Source organism: Hyalella azteca, unplaced genomic scaffold, assembly GCF_000764305.2.
Source record: "Hyalella azteca isolate HAZT.00-mixed unplaced genomic scaffold, Hazt_2.0.2 contig13779, whole genome shotgun sequence".
Taxonomy (NCBI): Eukaryota; Metazoa; Arthropoda; class Malacostraca; order Amphipoda; family Hyalellidae; genus Hyalella; species Hyalella azteca.
Genome location: NW_025943688.1, coordinates 105,199 through 128,714, shown reverse-complemented (window position 1 = coordinate 128,714; position 23,516 = coordinate 105,199). Strand labels below are relative to the sequence as shown.

The window sequence follows — 23,516 nt, the reverse complement described above, 5'->3', positions numbered from 1 at the left end:
ACTGGAAGTACCAACCTTTGTTTATATTTGAAAACGACTAACTAGGACACTAGGTGATACAAGTAAAATTTACGATTTGAGAATCGTTTGACACTGTGAAATACGCAGTATGTTGTAATCAAACTCATGTGTGCAATTCTAATTGTTCTGTAGTCTGCAGATCAACTAAATTTGTTACCCTGCTCGACGGCGATGGCAATCTCTTGGCAAGATAGTTTGCTACGTGGAGTCGTAGAGAAGCGAAGTCACTTATCCATTAAGACTATATTTTGGGTTAAATGAATAGATTTACTTTGAGACACTTTGTGGCCGCGTAAAGTCGGCGTTGAGGTGTAGTTTACGCGGTACCGAACACAAGAACCTCGTTTATTGCCCTAACCGTACCCGCACACAGGCTATGTACCTGTTCTTTCCCACCTGAAGGTAAAAGCAAAGAATTGTCATGCCTAGATCAAATCAGGAATATTGGTTGATGCAGATTTTCTAATAATCGCTTATGCAGCGGTCACCCTCATGTTAGGTTCCATTTCACGATAAAATATTCTCTTTGTCCATCATATACAGTATATGATGGACTTGCGGCCGAACTTTAAAATACTTGATCCTAAATCATAATCCACAAAAGATTGACTTTTGTTTTTGGCTCAGCAACATCAAATGACACTCATTATCATAATGGTTTACCTGTAAGGCTGTATATGCATTTAAAAAATATAGTCCCTAAAGTAAATACACCAACGGCACGACATATTTGCTTTGATTGATCACTTTTATTACTTTACCGTTACGATGTGTTATAATGACAATTCAGTATCAATACATTTAGGTATTATAAAACATATTGCGGTGAAACTATTATGAGTCACGGCCTGCCAGCCGATTGCTTGAGCAAGAAAATTTGAGAAGCTCTGAGCCCACCATGAAACCCCATTTTGTCATATACTCTAATAATAGTAATTTCTATATTCTTTATTGGCAGTAAAGGTCAATTGATTGGATCAAAAAGCCACTATTTTGGCTATTCAGCATTTACATTCATTGTTATCTATATTTTCCGGTGCCTGCAATGATGGCTCTGCATCGGGCCGCTTCTCGCTTCAATTAGTCAATGGACGCCCGAGTAAAAAGCTCGTTTACGCCACGACGGAGCGGCAATAACTTTTTACAAGCTCAAGTGAGGCTAGTTCATGCACGGCCATTGCATCCTCTTCATCAGAATTTTACGGCCTTGGCTAGCGTCATTGATATTAAACTGCGCCAGCCAGCTACTTGATAATATTAATGCAGCGAGCAGCCAATTTGGTTGCCGAGCATCTCATTAGATGAGGGAAGCGATGGGTTCTGCGGACGCCTCGGCCGAGCCTGTCAGGTTGCCGGATCACTCTTGTATCGGAACATCGAGTAATTGACCGTCTTTACGATATGATGGGATCGAGATGAGAATAGCTGGAAGGGATTGAGATGTGATTTTCAATTAGCTTTATTTTGTAGTATTTCGTATTAGGCTTTGTTTAAAATTTTCTTAATGGAAAAAAGTTAATTTCTGAAGCTTTTTGCGGTTGCAACATGCGATATAATTATTATAACACTCATGAATGTTTTTAAACTATTATGAAATTGGTTAATCGAAAGAAATGCGTTTAGAATCTAAAGAAATAACGATTAAGGGAAACACTTTAGATAATTCTCGTAAATTTTAATAAATTTTATAACTATTATTTCTAAATATTTTAGGAAGATCCAAAACTTTTTGTAAAATCGGTCAACTAAATTGCTTAGTTAGACAATGTACTAATTCCTTCAAATATTTCTTACTTCGCTATAACGATGTGCAAATTCCTGCTAACATTTCTTATTTATCAGATTATTTAAAATTTTCCGCTTTTTTCATTTCTTATGCATGCAAATGCGGTCTACTCACAGAAAACAAACTACAATTTTCATTTGCGTGGCCGGTAATGAGCCTCTGAACACGGCGTGGCCCGCATCTCATATTAGAGACCAGCTTCAACTAAACAGAAATAAGCTAAATGATATATTGGGAGAAATTAAAGAACAACAATTTGTTCTGTTCGTACGTAAACTACTAACTTGCGGACTGTGACTACGATCAATATATAAACAATGGAAAAAATCTGATTGGACATTTTCCTGAAACCGACGAGACGACCCTTGCTCGGTTGAATATGTAAGCTTCAGACCGAATTGTCAAATGAATTGCGAGAAATTAAAAATTAGTTCATGTCATCGCTGCTGAAGACGAAAATAATCGTATATTTGCTATTATGAAATTCGAGCTGAGTGTTCCTCATTTTCAGTACATGTAACTCGAAATTCTGCCTTGCAGCGTTAATACTCCACGCCCTGCAGTCCAACTTACAAAATCGTATTCATGAAATCGGAGGTTTTCCCGGCATGAAGTTAACCCAATTTTGCAAATCAAGCCCCAAGTTCGGTACGCAGACCGAGCCTGCAAATTCATACCAGGCAGTTTCAAGCGCCCCATAAAATTCTTTGAATAATTTTTGGAAACTAACTTCATTTCCCTCTCTTCTTTAACATTTTCTTCTCGTTCAAAACTTTGTCATGTTGCAAACTTCTGAAACTGAGTCTATAGATACTCAAATAATATGTAACTGAATAATATAGATACTAGAATAATGTATGGTAATATATAAATACTCGAATAATATTACATTTAAATATAGGTACATAACCCTCTACCGCCGTATGCCACTCTCCGGGAACCCGGTGGAAGTCTAATAGCTACTTCAAACTATCGTCAGTCATGAAAATATCCGGTCAAATGACACGAGTTTAGATCTGTGAACAAGGCACGAAAAGGAAAAGAATCGGCAACAGTCCACATTAGGCCTACGCTTCAGCGCCGAGATCACTATGTTATGTTTATAACTTTTAACTTAAATTATACGTAAACTATTGAGTGTAGCAACATGAGGACGTTTGTATGCTACAGAGAACATTTTGAAGTTGTCGTACATGGCGGCAACCATCAGTGCAAGTAATTTTTCGCTACTAGAACGTATCCTTTTTGGGAAGTAGGTTGTGACAATATTGCTCAGGTTACTCATGTCTGGCGGTATATAGAAGGTTAAATGATGTGCACATGCTAATATAGATACTCAGAAGATACGTCCCCTAAAAATATAGTTGAATGACATATACAAATTGAATAAGTCAATATAACGAACATGAGTCGGGGACTTACCAAAGTCCCCTACATGCCACGCGCGCATATAACATCCAAAAGTCACATTCCTTTAAAGAAAAATTGTGTTGTTGTGTCAGCTGATGATACACTGTTTACAGATATATCGTTGATGAAAATTAACTTTTGAGTTTGCCAATATTAACCGATTGACTTTAAATTAAAAAAATCATGAACTGATATGTTAGGAAAATGGAAGTTTCCATTTTCAAGTTTCACCGATTATCAAGTTTCACCGATATGAAGTTTTGCGTTACGGAACACTCCAACGCATCTCAGAGAGAAACTTCAAAAATTTAATTCACAATTTTCACACTGGTAAAAGAGCTTGCTTCATCCGATAGTCATTTTACGCTGAAAAAATTCCCGTAATTTATCTAGTCGATCTTTATCCTTTGAAAGCCTTGTCCAACCATCAAATATTGACATTCTCCGCTTCAGTTTAAAATGTTACCTCATTAGCAGATTAATTGGAATGTTAGCGTGTCGCGCAACAGGCAGTCAAACACAGCTGTAGTAGACAGCCTCATTCAGGGAATCTGTCTGATGAGGCTCGAGGCATCTGCCTGATGAGGTTCTAGGCATCTGTCTGATGAGGTTCTAGGCATCTGCCTGATGAGGTTCTAGGCATCTGTCTGATGAAGTTCTAGGCATCTGCCCAATGAGGCTCTAGGCATCTGCGCTATGCCTGGTATTCACATTTTGGAGGCCGCGCGCTAAGTTGTCATTGGAAAACCGCGCTAATGCCTTAAATTCATCAAATATTTTCAACGGTTAGGAAGATTTTAAAGTCAGAAACATTTAAAATGCAAATGAAGATTTTAATAAACGCGGCGTTTTAAAATGCACATGAATATTTTAAAGAAAATTACGGCTTAAAATGCACAGGAAGATTTTAATGAAATCGACGGTTTATAATGCATATGAAGATTTTAAAGAAATTTATGGCTCAGAAAGCTTTTGATGATATTAGTTGCATTTTTTCAGTAATACATCAAGTCTTTGAAGTGTTCAGAAATTTGTTGGTTTACTGTTAGTTAAATTGAACTTTTTTAATGTATATGAAAACTTTCTTTTCTGACGGGTTATAATTTACATGAAGACTTAATCGAAATTTGGTTGTCTTTAATGCATACAAACATTTTAATGAAATAGGTTTGTGAAACATTCAATAATTTTAATGAATTTGACGGTTTATAATGCATATGAAGAATATATGAAATTTACAGTCTAAAGAAATTTCCACTCATTCAATTGGTCCGAAGATTTTAGTGATATTAGCTATTTATGATGCTTTTAGAGCTTTTATTGATATGTTTGGTTTATGCTGTGAAGAGGTTCACCGCTAATGAAGATTTTATTGTTTTCATTGATTTAATTTGCTCCGCAAATTTTTGCAATCACTAGAGTATTTTAATGAAAGAACTTTATAGCGTTACCCGGAAATCATTGATTAGCTTCTTTTCTGTAGATGGAAATATTTATGTTTAATAAGATGATTAATAACATGAATATCGGTGTGAAAGCTTTATGAGTTTCAGCTTTAATTTCACCCTCAGGAAGAACGTACATTCGAAGTTACGGCGATTAGAGTGACTTTAGCAAGTGGCTTTCCTGAAAATGTAAAACCTGACAAACATCAGATGGAAAAACACATTCAATCTTCTGTGTGGGGTAATGACGACTTGATTCAGTCTGCGCAGAAAATGGTTTGATGATTGAAATCAAGCCTTTTCGTGGCCTGTAATTATTTATTATTGGTTCAATAAAAAGACCGAATTGATAGCATTCAAAGTTACAAGGATAAATTAGAATGTGGAACTCATTTGGGAGTTCTTTAATTGAAACAGGCCGAATATTTGCATAATTTGGTGTGTCATTTGCATTATTAAATTCCTCTCACTAGTAAATATTCTAGAGAGAAAATTGCACGCGCTCCATATGGCGAGCCGCCTTGAAATTTGGTGCAGTTCCCCGAGGAAATATTTTTATGAAAACTTGCTGAGAAAAATTTGACAGGCGTCAACGAATTATAAAAATCGGGATGAAAATTATGTTCTTGGAACCGCTCGAGTCTTTTAAAGTCTGGAACTATTAACGAGCTGCAGGTTTCGTGCAGAGAGCAGTTTGGTGCGAAGTAAACTGATAACCAGTCAGCCGACGAGCTAACAGCAAGCGACCGCGCACTGTACTCGGTGCTTCCCAATTATTGCACTGAAAATAATGACGGTAGTAAGATAAGGACGACATACAGCAAAGCTCGGATCACCGACGTAGAATAAATTTGTTGACATCACGTCAGGTTACAGAAGCTGGGAATGCGACATTTTTTTCAAAAATTGTAAAAGAGATACGGAAAATAATTACGGTAACAGGTTTCGCGGAAGGGGAAATCCATTTAATTATTTTAGGCGAAGCTTTGTGGACGTCTTCGCAGACAAAATACTATTCGAACAAATCCGGGCCGCCGCCATGCTGCTGCGCGACGCCATAAAGTTCCTTGGCTTGCGTCACTGCCGGAAAAAACAAGAAATCCTGCAGTGCGGAAACAACTTTGCAAATGAACTCAGACGCTCGGAGTTACTAACACTGAACAACTGAAAATTCAACTATAGATTTTACAACTGAAATGGATAATGAATGCTTCATCGTAAATATTCAAATATAAAATATAACACAAATTATAATTATCTACGAAGAGATTGGCGTGACGTTTGGTACAACCGAACATCGCGGGCGCGTTATACACTTTCAGAAAATTGTCTTTATATGAAGCCTGGAATACGCGTCGCAGATGGCGTTGAGACGTCTATTTATTTACAATATAATTATAAAAAATCAATTTAGTGTTACATCAAACGATTATTTTACGGGAACGGAAATGTTGGCACTATTAATTCCCAAAATCTAGTAAAAATTCCCCGAAATTATCTAAAATCAAGTAAATTCTTCACGCTCGGCATATAATTTACCCAAACCATTAAGCTGCTTCCTATCAGAAAATATGTAATGATCAATGTTCGTTAAAATTATAGTATTGAAGATTAAGCTATAGCAGCGGCTATGATACTGCGACCCTTATCAATTTAAATCTTCCGATCCTGAACAATATTTCTTTAAAAGCTTCAAAAGGTTGATCGGACGAAATAGCTATTTCGTGCATTTCGTAATCCGACGTGGGCTTTGAATTGATAAAGTCACTCAGACTTTCGAGTTCAAGATGCAATGCTGCGCAACAAAAATAACTCGTGTAATCATTTTGTCGTTGTAGATTGTTTTATTTAGCAATATTAATGTTACTGCTGCTGAACATGCTAAAGGTTCAAATTAGTTTCCACTGATACTACATTCTAGTTGCGGATATCAGTCATCGGTGCTTTGCTTTTCCCTACAATGCGCACGCACCGTCTACAATTTAGGCTTCTCAAATTCCCACTGCGACAACCTACACCATTCCTGAGACCGCTTTTTAAGTTCAATTAGCCCGGCCTTCATATCTGGTTACTAAATTAACTTAAACTAAGTTCAACTAAGCCTCACAATGCTCTTCATTTAAGAGCGGTGGAGTTTGCACCAAGTTTATGTCCTAGCAACGTTTTGGACGCCACCCAAGTGTTGGGTGCCGTAAATTTTCAGCGGCTGGTGGAGGTGCAGTGCTAAAGAAACTGCGAAGATTACGAAGGCTGCGAGGTCAAGCTCGTTAAAATGCAAGCACATAGACAATTTTTTATACTAATATAAACTTCGCCATCTGCGTTTAAATATTTTACATAATGAATAGTTATTCTTGCTCAGGCTTCCGAGTGACGTATTACTTGTATTGGACACTGTAGCAACAAGTTTTGACCAAGGAATGTAAGCGATGGATCGAATTATAATAAATGTAGCTGTTGAACATCGTAACAAACGTACCGATTGTATTTTCAAGTAACCAGTGCTTAGAAAAACTTGTCTATGACACTTCTTTTATAACTTAAAAATTTAGTATAATAATTCCTGTGTGGATTGCAGGGACGAGAAGCTAATAGACATACTAAACGCTGCCTATTTATTGTTATAATGTCTATTTAATTAATTAATTTAGTAGTTTTTAATATTTTTATATATTTAATATTTTTTTATATATTTAATTATTTAATTTAATTCTTTCCCAGGAAGCATGTTGGAGCCGAGCAGCTCAGACGAAGGGTCGGGGGATGAGGCGGTGGAGGACACACCCCCGTCCAGGGGAGGGGGAGGAGGTCCCCAGAGAGGGGGCGGCGTCCAGGCTGCCAGGAAAGAGGAGTCTGCTGGACTGGCGGTGCCTCAGGCCCAGCTCACCAGGTCTGTGCTGCATGCTGGGCAACTTCTCCCTCAACTTTTTTATTTTTAATAATATAATTCAATTAACCATTTTCATCCACAGGTCTCATAAATTTTTCTTTTCTCAAAGACATTCGATTACGAATGCGCACTAAATTAGAGCGCAATTCTCCCTCAACTTTTTTATTTTAATTATATAGTATATTTAACGTTTACATCCACAGGTCTCATAAACTTTTCTTTTCGACAAGACTTTCTATTTCGAATGCGCACTATATTAGAGCTTTCAGGTGTACATTTATAGTTATAAATCAGTAAATTCTGCCATCTAAAACTATTTCTAGTTATACGTATACAAATTTATTGCTTCACGGAAGTTTGGCTGCAATTACTTCCGTCATTTGTCGTATGCATTTCCATTTTTTCGCTACCGATCTCTACTTTTTCTCTTTTCAACAACATTTCCTGCAAAGCAAGCATTAAATTTGCACGTTCAGAGGTAAATTTCTTCATCTATATAGTCAAATTTTTCAATAACCCTTTGCGACCGAAAACGTCCAGAGCTAAGAGCGACTGAACAAACGCCCTCTCAGAAGCCTTATGCCAGAACGAGTTATCCTCAAAATAACCAAATTGTTCGCTGTCAGAACTCGAAGTCATCTCAATACGATCAGGAAAATAAGGCAAGAGTTGGATCCAAAATTTACAAGCGACAAACCCGCTGCCACAACAACTGCACTGGTACGAGTGTGAGCTCAGAGTTTGGAGGTTTCCATACACGAGATACATGGACAAGTGGCACGTTCATTGACAGGACATCACACATCCATTGAGCTAGCTGCCGTCCATAAAACCAATTAGGAATTTTCTATCCCTAATTCAATCTACTATCGTCCAACAATTATCCATTCAATCTACAATCTACATTCATCCAACACTGAAAGAATACAGCAGTGCATCGTCAAAAAGGAAAATTTAATCAAACAAAGGCATTTAATTGCCGTTCACATCACAAAGGAACTGTAGACTGAACTTGTCGAGATTTTCATGCCACATCAGCTTGCTCAGTTCGGCAATATACGGACGTCGGCTTTATCGACATTTACTGGATGCCTATCAATTCGTGAGTCCGCAGCAACGTAAGGCTCGCTCCTCGCCAAGCGCATATGCTGCTCATGCCATCATAAAATTGAATTTATACGAGGAATCTGAATTAAAACAAACGATTTTCTACAAATTCTTTCAGTTTAGGAACTTCGTTAAAAGTTCATCTTTTAAAACTCAAGTACTGAGTGACCAACGGCATTATTGCTAAAATGCGGATACTGTAATCTTTCGCCTTTGGAATTCAAGGGTCATGCCAATGATCCTACTTCAGCTTTGCTGTTGACATTTCACAGTTTGCAGATTATCAGAATTAAAAATATTCACTGGACGATTTCTTCCATTGAATAGACGTCCATTTCGTCTGTGTGTGATGCACGAATCTGCTCGAAACTACACACGATCAGAGGTATTCTTGACTGTAAGGTCAGGGCTAACGTCAATGGTGACTAAATCAAATCTCCTGCTTTCCATTTCATAGAAGTCGACGAAACTATAATAAAAACAATTGACATTAATAAAAAAGTTCACATTTTCCCTTATCATTTCCAGTGATAAATTGGCCTAACTCTTGAAATTCCTTTTTCTCCTGGAGGGTATCGAGCAGTGTGGGTAACGGTGCAAACTATGGCTAACCACATTTAGTTCGCCACCGTTTTGTTAATAATTAAATTGTCTGCAAATGTCGCTCTCAGCTCCTTGCATAGCCTGGAAAGAAATCTAACCGGAGTGGCTTCAAGGGCATCTATCCTGCCGTTTGCAATAATTGTTGGAAGTTCTCTCAGGATTGTCACAGGACTTAAAAATAGGAGCGTAACGTGTTCCTGGCGGGCAGCTCATTAGTTCAACTTCAAGGTCAGTAGAACACTTATAAAACATGTTGCATTTTGTCAGGTGGGGGAACATGGTCCCTGCTACCTTACAAATTGGTTCACAGTTCTTCGTATACTCCCACTTTGGATTGACGATCATCTGACTTAGACGACGAGCAGGCCCCTTGAGAGTGAATGCAACCCTTGGTTCGATCCGAGTCTTATTTCGGTTGGCTCTTCTAATCCTTTCAAGTCCACCGCGAAAATTTGTTTCGATCGGCGGTGTCTGGTTCCGCTCGGTGGATTCATCGGTAGGATTTCTTCCTTCAGGATCTTTCACGGTATAGGCTGATGAAGTTCCACCGATGGTTAAGTCAGGCCCAAAGCCAGGTGCTAATTCTGTAAAAGATAGATTTTCGAAGATCATATCACTTGCCAACACATGCCACCATTCATTAGATGCACCAGCTTACTGTCGATTCAATCTTAAAGCATCTCCCTTCTGCAATCGAAAAAGCAGTTAATTCACGCAGATTGGCTACAATTCGTTATAGTTGCTGTATGTTGAAAAAATCGCATGTCACATGATAAAAAAATTATGCTACTCGTCTAATTATTTTAAGACAATTATGTATCGGTATTACAATGTAGCTGACGCACGAGTTCAGAACGCAATACTTTGACCAATATCGAATATAACTATCTGATAAAATGCCTACTGCATGCTAGCTGTAGTGCACGGGCTCCTCTCACATTTTAACAGTATGTCAATGCCCGTTTTATCAAGCATTTCCTTATTATCCTCAGAATAATTCAAGGGTATAATCTATTCTCTCACCGAGCTTCAAATTAAACTTTAATGTAGGAGTAAAGAAACGAGTAAAGAGCCACTTATGCAAGCGACAACGAGACGGTAACCGCAAACTTCTCGGCAGCACGAAGCCCCGGGCATGACATTTAATCCAAGTCAATAGAGATCAATTCAACTTGGCATCAGCTCCATTAAATCTGATTTTACGATCTTTCACGTTAAATTCGCTTCTAGTGGTCCATAGCTTGCGAGTGAATGTTCAACTTTGACACAGTTGGCCGTTAGGGTGCACTTTGTTGGGTGCGGCAACCTTTCACCAGGTCCCGTGGAAATTGGTTCTCAGCTCGCAGTGTACTCCCATAGAACTCTTCCTGTACTGCGATTACTGATTAAGGCTATGCCCGTTGACAACAGATGCAGCCGTTGTCTACTTAAGTAACAGTTTCGCTTGCTCCGAGATCCCTGTCGAAGTCAATTGATAGATTCGATCGACATCTTCAATCGCTCTGCAGCGTCATCCGTAAGTGGTTCATGCAATCTATATAGTTGACGAACCCTAAAAACTGTCTACCGAAATCCAAGCCGTACCCCGAATCAGGAGCTAAATCCTAAGCATTGCTCGAAGCAGAGGAGGAAGCTCGTCTCATTTTGGAACGGAGGTACAGTAAGGTTTCCTTGACCCAAATATCGAGACTGTTGCTATACGCTTCCAGCAGAGTCGGGAGCAGATGAAGGAGCGAAGTCTGGACTGGCACAGAGCCTGGGGAGATTGTCCAGCAAATTATGCTCTCTTTATAATTTTATTTGAGACGAGTTTGGCAGGATTTCCCAGGCCTTCTACTTGTTGACCTAACGACTTTCTTAAGCCATTCGCATACGTCGAGATAGACATTACCCATATGTGCTCCTGTGTTCTCAAAGCACGTTGTTCTATCACTGGAGCTGTGGACGGAAATATTTTCAAGTTCAAAATTTTCTTTCTTCGTGGGGCAAAACGGTTGAATACAGAAAGACACACGATCGCCAGCATCTGCATTTTAGCTTTCTGAATTACGTCCTTACCCCTCTGAAAACTTGATCCAATTCTTACCAGCATTATCAGTTCAGTAGACTGCACCAGCCTAGATTTGCGCGATCCCCTACGCATGCAGGAGAAAAAGAGAATGTCCAATTTAATCTCGTTTAATGAAAAGCTCACAATTAACGCAGACATGGGCTACGAGCACTCAAGCGTAGGATCGCACAGAGTTTCAGAGTTGATATCTGTTCTTTCACACTTGCCCAATTTGTGGTTAAACATTGTATCTCGAGGGCAGACGACGCGAGTGACGTTTCCGTCATCTTCACATACGAAATAAGAATTGCAATGTTTCGGGTGCGGGTAAAATTTTATACCATTCGAGCAGGTCTTTGGGTAGCACGAAGACGTGTATACATATCTGTTTATGCTAATATTGCCGTCCTCATCCTCGTATGTGTAGTCGACAAATTTGTCGTCATAGTTTTGAAATTCTTCGGCACCAGGGATTACAATTAATTCGTCGAATCCCGGTGTAAGGTGAAGATGCTCAGCGCTGTAACCTTTTTTATTACCTTTTCTGTCATTTCTTTGCCTAGCACGTGCATTGGGCTTCCGGGGACTTGATCCAACGTTGTAAGATGGTGAAGAAGATTCTACTCTATAGTCACTATCTTTTTGGTGGTCCACGCCATCATTTCTCTCTAGGGGAATGTAGGGCAATTCAAGTGCGTGCCGTTTGCCACTCCTTGATGCCAATACCAAGAAAAAGCCTGACAAATCTTCAACAGGGTTCCGAGTCGAAGATCCAACTTCAGCTTGGAGTACTTCATTAGGTTCGGTAGTTATTTCACCGTCTTCGTCATCTACATCTAGGAGTCGTCTAGGTGAAGTAGTGGGGGGAGAAGGTGAAGTTAATGAAGCCGCGGGAAGAGGAGATGTAGTGGTCTGACTATGGTGAGGGGAGAGCGAGGACGTCGGTGGAGGAGGCGGAGAAGTGATGGATCGAAGAATTGGAGGCGGTGAAGGGGAAGTTGAGGAACGAGACTCTGAAAGAGGCGACGGAGTTGTCTGAATAGGGGTAGAGAACGAGGATCTTGACGGAGACGCAGAAGTGGCAGATCGAGGAGTAGAATAAGTGGCAGATCGAGGAGTAGAATAAGTGGCAGATCGAGGAGTAGAATAAGTGGCAGATCGAGGAGTAGAATAAGTGGCAGATCGAGGAGTAGAATAAGGGGCAGATCGAGGAGTAGAATAAGTTGCAGATCGAGGAGTAGAATAAGTTGCAGATCTAGGAGTAGAATATGTGGCAGAAGTGGCAGATCGAGGAGTAGAATAAGTGTCAGATCTAGGAGGAGGAGGAGGAGGCGTAGTCAAGAATTCTCTAAGAAGAGAATATAACGATGAAGGATCATGGGCATTGTTGACTGACGATTGAGAAGTGGTTGAAGATAATGTAGACACTGGCGTCGTTGAAAACTCGTGTTCATGAGCTATTGGACGTGGAGTTGATGCATCATCTGCTCGAGGAGGGGTGAGGTGAGCAGCTAGAGCAGGATTCCTGCTAGCATAATATTCCACCAAATCTTCGTCTGATATCATGAGGAAAAAGAGAGGCCCTTTCCCGCGGGCGCCGGTGTGAAGCACGCAGGACGGGTTGAAGCGCGGGCACCCCTCAACTATGCAGTTGTCCGCTATCACATTCGGTGTAACGGTAGCATCTGCAATATTATGATTAAGGAATCTACAACGGCTTGACGCGCATTCAACCCTGACTCGAGAACCCTCAAGCGTACTGGCTTCACCAGTTCAAGTGTATTATGGCCTGACCTTCACGCTATGTAGCGTACGAATTCTCAAATATTCTGATGTAGCGGTTATATTATTATATTATATTATATAAATATTCTGATGTAGCTCTTAGCCGAGAACTGTACCACTACATCCGAATGATTTTTAACACTTTCAACAAACTAGATCATATCCGCTAACCCCTGCCTGGGTCATATCTAAATTTCTACTTTCCGCCTAATAAAAATATATGGACGATTAAATAAAAGAAAGTGTCGTGACCAGTCCATGCTTCTGAATCTTACGAACTAAGAAGTACATTTGAATACTGCTATCAATGCCACGATTAATTCCTGCCAATTAAACAAATTTAATCTAGAAAATCAAAAGAAATAGCTGGGCGTAAGGATTACAGCAGTGCGGATCAAACATTAAGCGGAGATACAGCTGCGGAGGTCAACTTCACGTTCATACCCGAGACTTCTGAACACAACGACGAAATGGCTTCCAGAGGAACAAGGCTCAAAATTTTTGAAGGTCCCACTTCAAGCTCATTCAGAATTCAACAGCTCAAGCAACCATACTAAGTTTGCTCTAGGTCTAAGAAACTTGATCTGCGCTAACTGTACGACATTGCTACTCAATACTTTATTAATTAGTACTGTACGTACCTTCTATTCCCAACGCAATAGTGGCAAGGAACAGCAATTTCGTAATCCAGATCATCGTTGCCATTATGAATCACCAGCTTGCCAGACAACGCAGACCTGAAGGAAAGATGACTAGTAGGTTGTCAACCACACAATGAAACCGCTTTCATAAAATGAAGAAAGGATCGGCAACACAATTCAGCTGACCACACTCAAATTATGTGTTGGTGCTCTGCGAGAAAGACCGCCTAATAAGCCGGTCTGGCCAGGTGCGAGGATTTAAGGAAAACATCTATTCGACAGCCTCATCACTTTTAACGAGTTTCAGTTGAACTACCTACAAATGGGAGCAAAGTAAATTTGAGCAATGCGAGTCATAGATAAATACCAGTAATATTAGTGCCCATTATCCAAATTTTCTCGATCACTAGCACAGCTCAACACGCTCTGAATATAGAACCGGAACGGCAAGCACTACTCTACCGCATTTGCCGATATCACCATTAATACTTCTATATCATCCACCGAGCACATTCATCTTCTCGATTCCACGCACACATCAATAAATTATGCACCATAGGTATACAAAATGAACTTCGTCCCACTTACTAACTAAACGGTGCAGGTACCGACTACTACTCAATCCACATTGACAGCACGGCGTCTCCGCTCGCAGATTCCGCTTAACTGATACTTGAGTGTAAGGGTTGATACTGGTCAAACCCCGAAGAAGGTTGAACTTATTCTTTCTAGGCCAGCGGAGGTAATTTCAGGATGTGCGATCGAATGAAATAAAGTGTCACCCATATTTTTAATTCATATTTGTAGTCGATTTCATGCATGCAATTTTGGTGGTTCTAAACATCGTGGGGTTTAAACCAATCCTAGTACGGCATATAATGGAATGGTTTGGAATGGAAAAACTGCATTCTTTCCACTGCGGTGTCAGTATCAGCATCAGATGATTATATTTTTTAGGTCTGATTCATGTTTTTCTTCAGATGCTGTAAGATGTTTGACGCAAAATCTGGCTCAATCGGCGTTCCCATTAAATTTCCATCCACTCCTTTTAAGCTATATAATTGTTCATGTTTACATTGCCTGCCCTGAACTTTTTTAATAATGGCTGGTGTTAATGTTTTAGTCCTGTGTTTCTCTTAAAAAATGTTTTTCTATTCCACATGAATTGACGCTTCTAATATTGGAGGGCCATAATAATATTTAAAATTGGGGACAAATTAGTTAAGGTCTCTCAATATTCAGAGTATACTTCTTGAACACGTCCAATATGCTAATTGAAAACAAAATTACGACTATCATCGTATTTGCATAAACGCAATAAATTACAAAACTGGTGAACACAGACACTACAGAATGAATTTTTGCTTATGCCGACACTCGTATGCCTGCATTACAGATTTACCCTCTTAACAATTCTTCCATCTAAACATTCCCTCCCATAACCACCTAACATTCCCTCATTAACCCCCTAAATTTGCCTCTTTCGTGCGTTTCCCTCAGTCTCCGGAGGTCCAGCCTGCGCACAACTACAGGGTACGGCAGCTCGATGTCCGAGTGTGTGTTAATCGATGTTAATGTTTCAATGTTTCCATGTGTTATCGATGTAAATGTTTCAATGTTTCCATGTTTTGTCGATGTTAATGTTTAAGCGTCTCCAACACTGCCCCGACGATGCTTTTCGATGTTGTCATATCTATAAGCATGTCCCTGGCGCTGCTATCGGTGTGTAACTTTCCCATTTTCGGGACTGACTCTATACAAATGTGCTGCAAATTCTTCAATCAAATATTCTTATAGCACTAAAGAGCGAATCGCCCTGCGTATGTGTATCACTGTGTGTGTGTGGTGTGTGTGTTCTACTTTCGTTTTTCAGTATAATTCGCGCCTCTCTATTCACTGCCTATATTGGCATAATTCAATGTTTTGATGTTCACAAACAAGGTAAACGGTTACATCATGTTGATGTGTAGTTTAAACGTTATCAATGTGTCACATTTTGGTGTCTTCGCTTTTTTATTCTCTGTACACATAATTTAGATAGACATTTCATTGATGTTCGATGTTCCTTCCATTGAGCTCAAGTCAATTAAAAAAATTCGCAAATGTGTTCCCTGTAGAACATTGTAGGCATTGCGCTAATTTAATCAATGTCTTTCTAATTGTAGTTCTCTGTGTTAGTCCCAATTTGCATTTTTACTTTACATCCTTTACTTGAAAATTTTTCCTGTTATTTAAGATTGATATTAACCCTCCACTATTGCCCTTCAGTTTTTCTTCATGCGAGTCTTGCATTTTCACTTGAGTACCTATTTCCCGCGTAAAATTGTTAGTATATAATCCCAATTTTGAAAACCATTTAATTTTTACTGAAAAATTTCGGAAAGAACAGTGAATACAATGCAAATTTGTTGCGGCGTATCAATGGCCGCTTGTGATATCTATTTGATCCGATGTGCATGGTTTGCGTTTTTTATTAACTTCCTAACATAACGCCAAGTCCTATACTTGCTAAGCTGAAGATCAAAAATTTAATTACAATTTCTGGTTGATCGAATACGGATTTTAGAAGCGGAGTTTTTCCTTTTCTCAGTTTATCAATGATAAGATACAACGATATTATACATTCAAATTGAAACTTCATGAGCTATTGAGTCTGCTCTGATCAGGACAGTGTCTTATGTCTTCAGCCCATATACAGTTTTAGAATTTGTATAATAGTTCACCATTGATAAATGTATATTGTACACAAAAGATGCCAGATGATCAATTTATCGGAACCCAGATCATGATTGTTCTCGTCCAACATTGCGCCCAGTTTCGATAGCTTTTTACTGTGCCCCGAAACACAGAAAGCTAAGTACCGATGCTTCAACAATTTCCATACCTTTTTCTTCACGACGAAATGCTTTTATTTTGTTCTGCCATTCATCTGCCGCCGCCTCCCCGGCCAGAGCCCATATAGGCCTTGGCTAGTCGCAAATTCAACATTTTGTTTGCAGATATATTAAATGTCGCTAATGTTTTTCGTAGCCAAACGCCTCCTTGATTTACGTCGTCCGCGCAAAAAAGGTTTGATGAGCGCGCATTTCTTTCGTGTTGTGTGTAGCGCTGAGTTCTGTCGTGCCTTGAGTTTGTTAGAAATTCAGGGTACGAAGCTTCATGTGCCTTAGATGTCAATGTTGTTTTAATGAGAGATTTGGTGCCCACAGCATTTATTTCACCTCACAAATGGGGAATTTATCTTGCGCATCTTGTCCAATTGGTGCTAAAATTGAACTAGATTGTGGTTTTTCATTTTCTTTTAGCCTAAACTATCGATTATGTTATATATTGTGTACAACCTAGGTGACTTCAGTAAATGTTTTCCATCCTATATATGGGAGCCAATAGCATTATATGTGTAAGTAATAACGATTTTGTTGATGATAACTCGTATGAGTATTAGTAGCAAGTATTGCCGAGTACTTTACCGTGTTTACTGCATGTAACCTACACGAACCAGGATTGTTGTAGACGGTGTGATTGGTAGGATGATTGAATACTGGCACAATTTTGTTATTGTTATTATATTGACCCTGTCACATGCATAGCTTTATTCATAATATAGCTATTTTTCGTAATATTTCATGAATTTTAGCTCGGGCTTTTGCAATGAAGAGAATGGGTGTGTATTCATAAGTTAGTTGTGAAACATACAGAGCGAGGCTACAGGACCTGTACTAAACATGTTTAATAGTTTATTATTAAAATTATATTCATAGCCAAACTGCAAACCTTCGTAGGGACAAATTGTTGTAGGTTGTCTGTACTTAAACTGCACTATCCTCGTGATTAATTTCTCATAATGCGTATCAAATTTTATGTATGGGCAAACATGGTGCATTCTTAGCGCGGCTGAGGGATACATTGCACTTGTGAATGGTGTTTATTAATATGTGCTATTTATCGACGATGATTCATTATACAGGGTGCGGCGTGGGAACTTACTCTTTTAAAAAAATCACAAAGTAAAAAGTATTAAAGATAGCGTTTTAATTCTTTCTTTTTTACAAAGAGCTACATTTAAAGTTTAGCCCGCGCACCATATTGCGCATGGCGCCACCTTCCTAGGACTAATGGCCGCCACGTGGCGCGCAATTCAAATAAGTAAGTTCCCGCGCCGCACCCTGTATTTAAAGTTATTAATTAACATAGGTATTAATTAATAGTACTATATCAATGTGATTATCTCAGTTAATGACGTTCACACGCGTGTCTGACAGGAGCGTGTCGCCGTCGAGCACCCTGAGCGTGGACACAGCGAGTGCGGGGGGCGGTGGGGGGGCCATGGGGGGCGGCAGCTCCCGCGCCAACTCCATCGCCCGCCCCTCGTCCCCCTCCCCCTCCGCCCTCAGCGACAAGACTCTCACCCAGGAGGACCCAGCCGTGAGTGCAGGAGTTATTGTTAATGATTTATTTAGAAAAGTTGTGGCCATTAATATGAGCCATAGCATTTGAATTGCTTTGAAAGTTTTCAATTATTAAGTCATTATTATTCCGACATATAACCTGACTATTCCCCGAGAACGGTTCTTTACTGACAGTCTAGCGCTGACAGTCGAGTGCTGACAGTCTGGTGCTGACAGTCAAGTGCTGACAGTCTGGTGCTGACAATCTGGTGCTGACAGCCAAGTGCTGATAGTCAAATGCTGACAGTCTGGTGCTGACAGCCAAGTGCTGATAGTCAAGTGCTGACAGTCTGGTGCTGACAGTCTGGTGCTGACAGCCAAGTGCTGATAGTCAAGTGCTGACAGTCTGGTGCTGACAGTCTGGTGCTGACAGTCTAGCGCTGACATTCTGGTGCTAACAGTCAAGTTCTGACAGTAGGGTACTGACACTATTCCCGTGCTGACAGTCTAGCACTGACAGTCAAGTGCTGACAGTCAAGTGCTGACAGTGAAGTGCTGACAGTGAAGTGCTGACAGTCAAGTGCTGACAGTCAAGTGCTGACAGTCAAGTGGTGACAGTAGCGCGCTGACGGTCTGGTGCTGACAGCCAAGTTCTGACAGTCTAGCGTTGACAGTTAAGTGCTGACAGTCAAGCGCTGACATTCTGCTGCTGACAGTCAAGTTCTGACAGTAGGGTACTGACACTATTCCCGTGCTGACAGTCTAGCGCTGACAGTCAAGTGCTGACAGTCAAGTGCTGACAGTCTAGCGCTGACAGTCTGGTGCTGACAGTCAAGTTATGACAGTCTGGTAATGACACTTCCGTGCTGACAGTCTAGCGCTGACAGTCAGATGCTGAGTTGCCTCTAATATGGCAGTCCCGTACTAACAATCCTACGCTATTTATGTATATGTACGTACGAGCGTAATGGCAATGCGCTTGTGTTGATGTCTGCATTGCGGGCGCTGAGGGCGTCGGTGGAAGTATCTTCAGGGCAAGTGCGGTCGTTACAATAAACGAATGAGTTACAGGTTATCTCTTCATAAGATTTGTCACAGATGGTCGGTACTTAGAAGCAAAAATTAAAGCGGATTAATTAATGGGAAGATTGCCAACACCATCACCCGTTACTGTGCTGGAGCCGCCCTATATAAGGGAGGCGGATTACAAACATTAAAACCTTTCGGTTTCATCACCTATGCCCAAAATGGCTGAGTGGAAACAGGAAATTGATACATCATTCTCCGAAAATTACATAGATCTAATCCTAAATCAAAAAATATCGGATAAAAAGTTTATCGAAGCTGAAAGGACAATAAAACGAGTTCAGTAATTACCGCACCGTTAACCGCAACCTACCACGCTGAAGAACAAAAATATAACTCAGCACTAACTGCAGCGCATTTTATCGTCGACGAAAACGTGGTCATGGACAGACGGACAGACAGACGGACGGACATGACGAGCACAATAGCGCCTTTTTTTCCATAAATCAGGAAATGCGCTAAAATGGGGACCCGATATCAGTCGGTGATTTTTTTAGACCTATAGAGGCTAGTAGATCAGATTCAACAGCAAAAGAAATGGTTATTGAGCCTTAGATCTCTATAAGGAGAGCGGTGTTGCGGACATTAAAAAATTCAGAAAAAGCAGAGTCTAGCTTCATAACAGCTAATATTCGTGGCCTTTCCCACGAAGAAAAGCCACACAAGATCGGCGTACTTACAAAGATTGAAAGATTGTTGAGTCTGAAGGAAGGATCATGCTTGCCCCAACCGAGTCACATCTAAGAAGAATGAGGATATTTAAATGAATGACTTTCAAAATTACCGAGCAGGCTATCTGTAAGTAATGATGGTATCGTTGATAACCATTCCTTGAAGTATTGGTAGCAAGTATTGCCGAGTACTTTACCGTGTTTCCTGCATGTTACCAACACGCACCAGGATTGTGGTAGACGGCGTTTCTAGTAGGATGGTTGAATACACGTACAATTCAGCCTATTATTAGTATAGAGTGTTGCATATTAAGAGTGCACATATTTATGTTGCAGGAGAAGCAAGAGAGGGAGGAGGTAGAGCGCAAGCAGCGGCTGCAGCTGTACGTGTTCGTGATGCGCACCATCGCCTACCCCTTCAACGCCAAGCAGCCCACGGACCTCGCCAAGCGCCCCATCAAAGTCACGAAGCAGCAGCTCGATACCATCCTGGGGCGCTTCCAGGTGACTCATCGTCGTTAATAATTCTCTGTGAGCGAGTGACAGGGTCTTAATAATTAGCTGTGAGCGAGTGACGTGGTCTTAATCATTTGCTATGAGCGAGTGACGGGGTCTTAATCATTTGCTGTGAGCGAGTGGCGTGGTCTTAATCATTAGCTCTGACCAAGAGACGTGGTAGATAACAGAAAAAAACATATTTTTAGAATTAGTTGCAGTCTATCTATGTATATCCAGGCCCCGTTAGGATAAGCAAGTAGATTGAATTCAACAATTTGTATACGTTCCGAACAATAAGTTTCCCTGGATCAGAGAAACCACAATATTTGTCTTCTAAAGAGACAGCGTAGCAACATATGCTACTATGCGGGGCCGTACTGTCAAAACTTGGCGAAGTACACGTAGTTGCCTTCATAAAAGTAGTAGCCGATTTCTCATTTACGATTGGTAGGTTAAACTTGAAAATACGTCCGTGATTGACTGACGGAGTTACGAAACCGTCAGCATCTACTGGGCTTAGCAGTGATAAACTTATTGAGCAAGAAACTGATAAAGCGTCATCCATTATTGTTTCAAGTGTGTTTGTACTCCACAAGTGATTTTATTGAGATTATATTTGAAAGATTATGTTGAAGGTAATCAAATACGGGCATCAATATCCGCAGAGTAATGAACATCTTGCGTCAGCTGTAAATACATCATTTTTTCAAACCTTTCTTGAACACCCTAAATTTTTATCCGCATCAGAATTAAGGTAGTTCTACAATATTTTTTTTTTTTGAAAAATACAGAGGAATAAATGGTCGTGCGTAAAAGTTATCTGTATGTACATGGTGGTGACTTTTACAGCTCGGCAGCCTCATGCGACTCGTCATAAAATTTGGCTTTCAAATCGCACATTTTACATATTAATTTTGTACATTAACGCTGGAGTATGATATAAATATTTTTTTACGCAGAACGTGCAAAAGAGAACTCGCCCACCCGTACACAAGCTAAACACAACGCCACGTAATATCATTCTTCAGGAGTTGCTTTTATTTCCGTGCAAGGCCACAGGAAATAAGGCGCTTTTGTGTGCTCATGAGAGTCCCTCGGCGTCTCGGCCAGCAGCACCAAAAGACGCTGGGCTGCGTGCCTTTCTCGTCTAGAAACGCTGAGAATCTCATCGAAAATGCTTAGTTATTTGAGGCTGGTGTGAGCCGATGAAGGGTGGGTGTCAGATATGTGGGGCTGGACCGAGCCGATGAATGGTTTGTGTCAGATATGTGAGGCTGGACCGAGCCGATGAAGGTTGTGTGTCAGATATGTGAGGCTGGACCGAGCCGATGAAGGGTGGGTGTCAGATATGTGAGGCTGGACCGAGCCGATGTAAGGAAGATGTCAGATACTATGACATGTTTTAAAGCCGCGTTATGACAAGTTCTGTTTCGGCACGTTGAAGTTTTTACTAGCGCTACGTCAAGTTTTATTAAGAGTAGGAGTTCGCTCGTTATCTGACAGTTTAGGAGCACCATCACTGCTCGCTACGAGTCTAATGAGGGCCTGGAGAACGTGATCTCATGACGTCTCAATTAATTAACAGCGAATTTTAGGAATAATTATGAGCGACGCCCGATAATTGTCGCGAGGAGCCGAAAGAAGCTAAGCTGAAGATTTGAATGCCGTTTGGTGCTGTATCGTGAAGTATGTTTGCTAAAATTCCAGCAAAACAGTGGCAGGTAGAGAGTCTTGAGTTAAAAGTCAGAAGTTTAAAGTTATATGAGTATTTTTTATACGCGACTCGACCTCCAGGGCTGCATTTTAATATATAATATTGAATGTATATGAAAGATGAGCTTTTGACATCAATAATAAAATCATACACTCTTGAATTTGTATTTCAGAGCTTCCTTAAGGGCGAGCTTCAGATCGCCGCGGACGAGGCGTTCACGAACGCCGTGCAGAGCTACACCGACGTCTTCCTGAAGAGCGAACGCGTGACGGCGCTGGTGGCGTCAGGGGCGTGCTCGCAGCACGACCTGCGGGAGGTCTTCCGCAACAACGTCAGGAAGAGAGTCCGGTCAGTCCCAATGCTGCTTCTTGCTTCAGCTTACAACCAAGGAAATGAGTGAAACTATAGAAAGTCCGGTCAGTCCCAATGATGCTTCTTGCTTCAGCTTATAATCAAGGAAATTAGTGAAACTATAGAGAGTCCGGTCAGTCCCAATGATGCTTCTTGCTTCAGCTTATAATCAAGAAAATGAGTGAAACTATAGAGAGTCCGGTCAGTCCCAATGATGCTTCTTGCTACAGCTTATAATCAAGGAAATTAAGGAAACTATGTCCAGATAACGTTGCGCTATGTGCTCTTATGTGGGTCCGGCGCCTTGCTTGGTCCGGCGAAAGAGCGTATCGATGCAACGTCCGCTCCTCGCTCGTGCACTGTGCCTAAAAACTCTTCTTTTCTTTAAGCTTACAGAAAATTATCATCTTTTTAATATCACGTATTACAACTTCAATGCATCAATGAAGCGTTTTTTTTAGGAATGAATGAGGGCAACAAGAGGAGACGAAAAATGTCCCGAAAAATATAAGGATAAAACGGATAAATTATGTAAAAAGCGGGCAAATCAAGTTGTCACGTAATTCAAACATGATTTCCGGGAATATCTTAGTTCGTACAATATCGAAGCACAGCAGGTTACCTCGTCGCGGCTCTGGGAATTGTGCGCAATAAGTAGCAGGTCCGGCTGTTTAATCAGGCGTAGCTGGGATGTTTTGTTATGTGGTATTTCAAATGGGACCATTGGAGTACAAATATAAATAAGATATTCGTTCAAAAGTACTTTTTAAAGACCACACCTCTAAAGAGGCCGGTGTCACCGATGTTACACATCTACAATTAATTTATTATTTTATTTGTAAATATTAATTTTTTTATTTTTTTACGTTTTAAATTTTTCAAAAAAATTTTCTGTTCTGGCAATTGATTCAGGCATTGTCTGCGACTTTACGCAAGTGTGCAAAATTTCAGATCAATTGGTTAAATATCGATTATAAGAATTGTTGCAGACAGACAAACAAACAAGAAGTGAAGTTAAAGAGAAGTGTGGTAATAAAATGTGGGAAAGTGTTGATTTCATTAATTTCTCA

General features: G+C 40.3%; 2 protein-coding genes across 3 annotated transcripts in view; one reads left to right on the top strand and one right to left on the bottom strand.

Moving 5' to 3' along the window:
- The window catches only part of LOC108680978 (calcium-dependent secretion activator), a 117,360-nt gene that overhangs the window by 21,334 nt on the left and 72,510 nt on the right, over positions 1–23,516 (top strand). Inside the window, exons 2-5 of the mRNA XM_047883831.1 lie at positions 7,384–7,552; positions 18,001–18,163; positions 20,220–20,387; positions 22,268–22,443. Coding sequence (XP_047739787.1) covers positions 7,389–7,552; positions 18,001–18,163; positions 20,220–20,387; positions 22,268–22,443 — 671 coding nt within the window. The 5' untranslated portion in view covers positions 7,384–7,388. The remainder of the gene's footprint in view (positions 1–7,383; positions 7,553–18,000; positions 18,164–20,219; positions 20,388–22,267; positions 22,444–23,516) is intronic.
- Positions 11,425–14,410, bottom strand: LOC108680981 (mucin-3A). 2 transcript variants are annotated; one of them, XM_018169918.1, is made up of 4 exons: positions 14,327–14,410; positions 13,739–13,834; positions 12,583–12,997; positions 11,425–12,534 (listed from the first exon to the last, which is right to left on the bottom strand). In XM_018169918.1, the coding sequence occupies exons 2-4, from the start codon at positions 13,800–13,802 to the stop codon at positions 11,475–11,477; spliced, it is 1,539 nt and encodes a 512-aa protein (XP_018025407.1). In that variant the 5' UTR covers positions 13,803–13,834; positions 14,327–14,410; the 3' UTR covers positions 11,425–11,474. The 2 variants fall into 2 exon arrangements, with proteins under 2 accessions (XP_018025407.1, XP_047739788.1); XM_047883832.1 differs by having other exon boundaries at positions 11,425–12,511; positions 12,584–12,997.

Excerpts from the sequence above, each read along its gene's own strand:
- LOC108680981 (XM_018169918.1), bottom strand. The coding sequence starts at position 13,802 with ATGGCAACGATGATCTGGATTACGAAATTGCTGTTCCTTGCCACTATT. Across the intron at positions 12,998-13,738 it reads TATTGCGTTGGGAATAGAAG|ATGCTACCGTTACACCGAAT; the intron begins GTACGTACAGTA and ends ATAATATTGCAG. Across the intron at positions 12,535-12,582 it reads CGATCTGCCACTTCTGCCAC|TTATTCTACTCCTCGATCTG; the intron begins ATATTCTACTCC and ends TCGATCTGCAAC.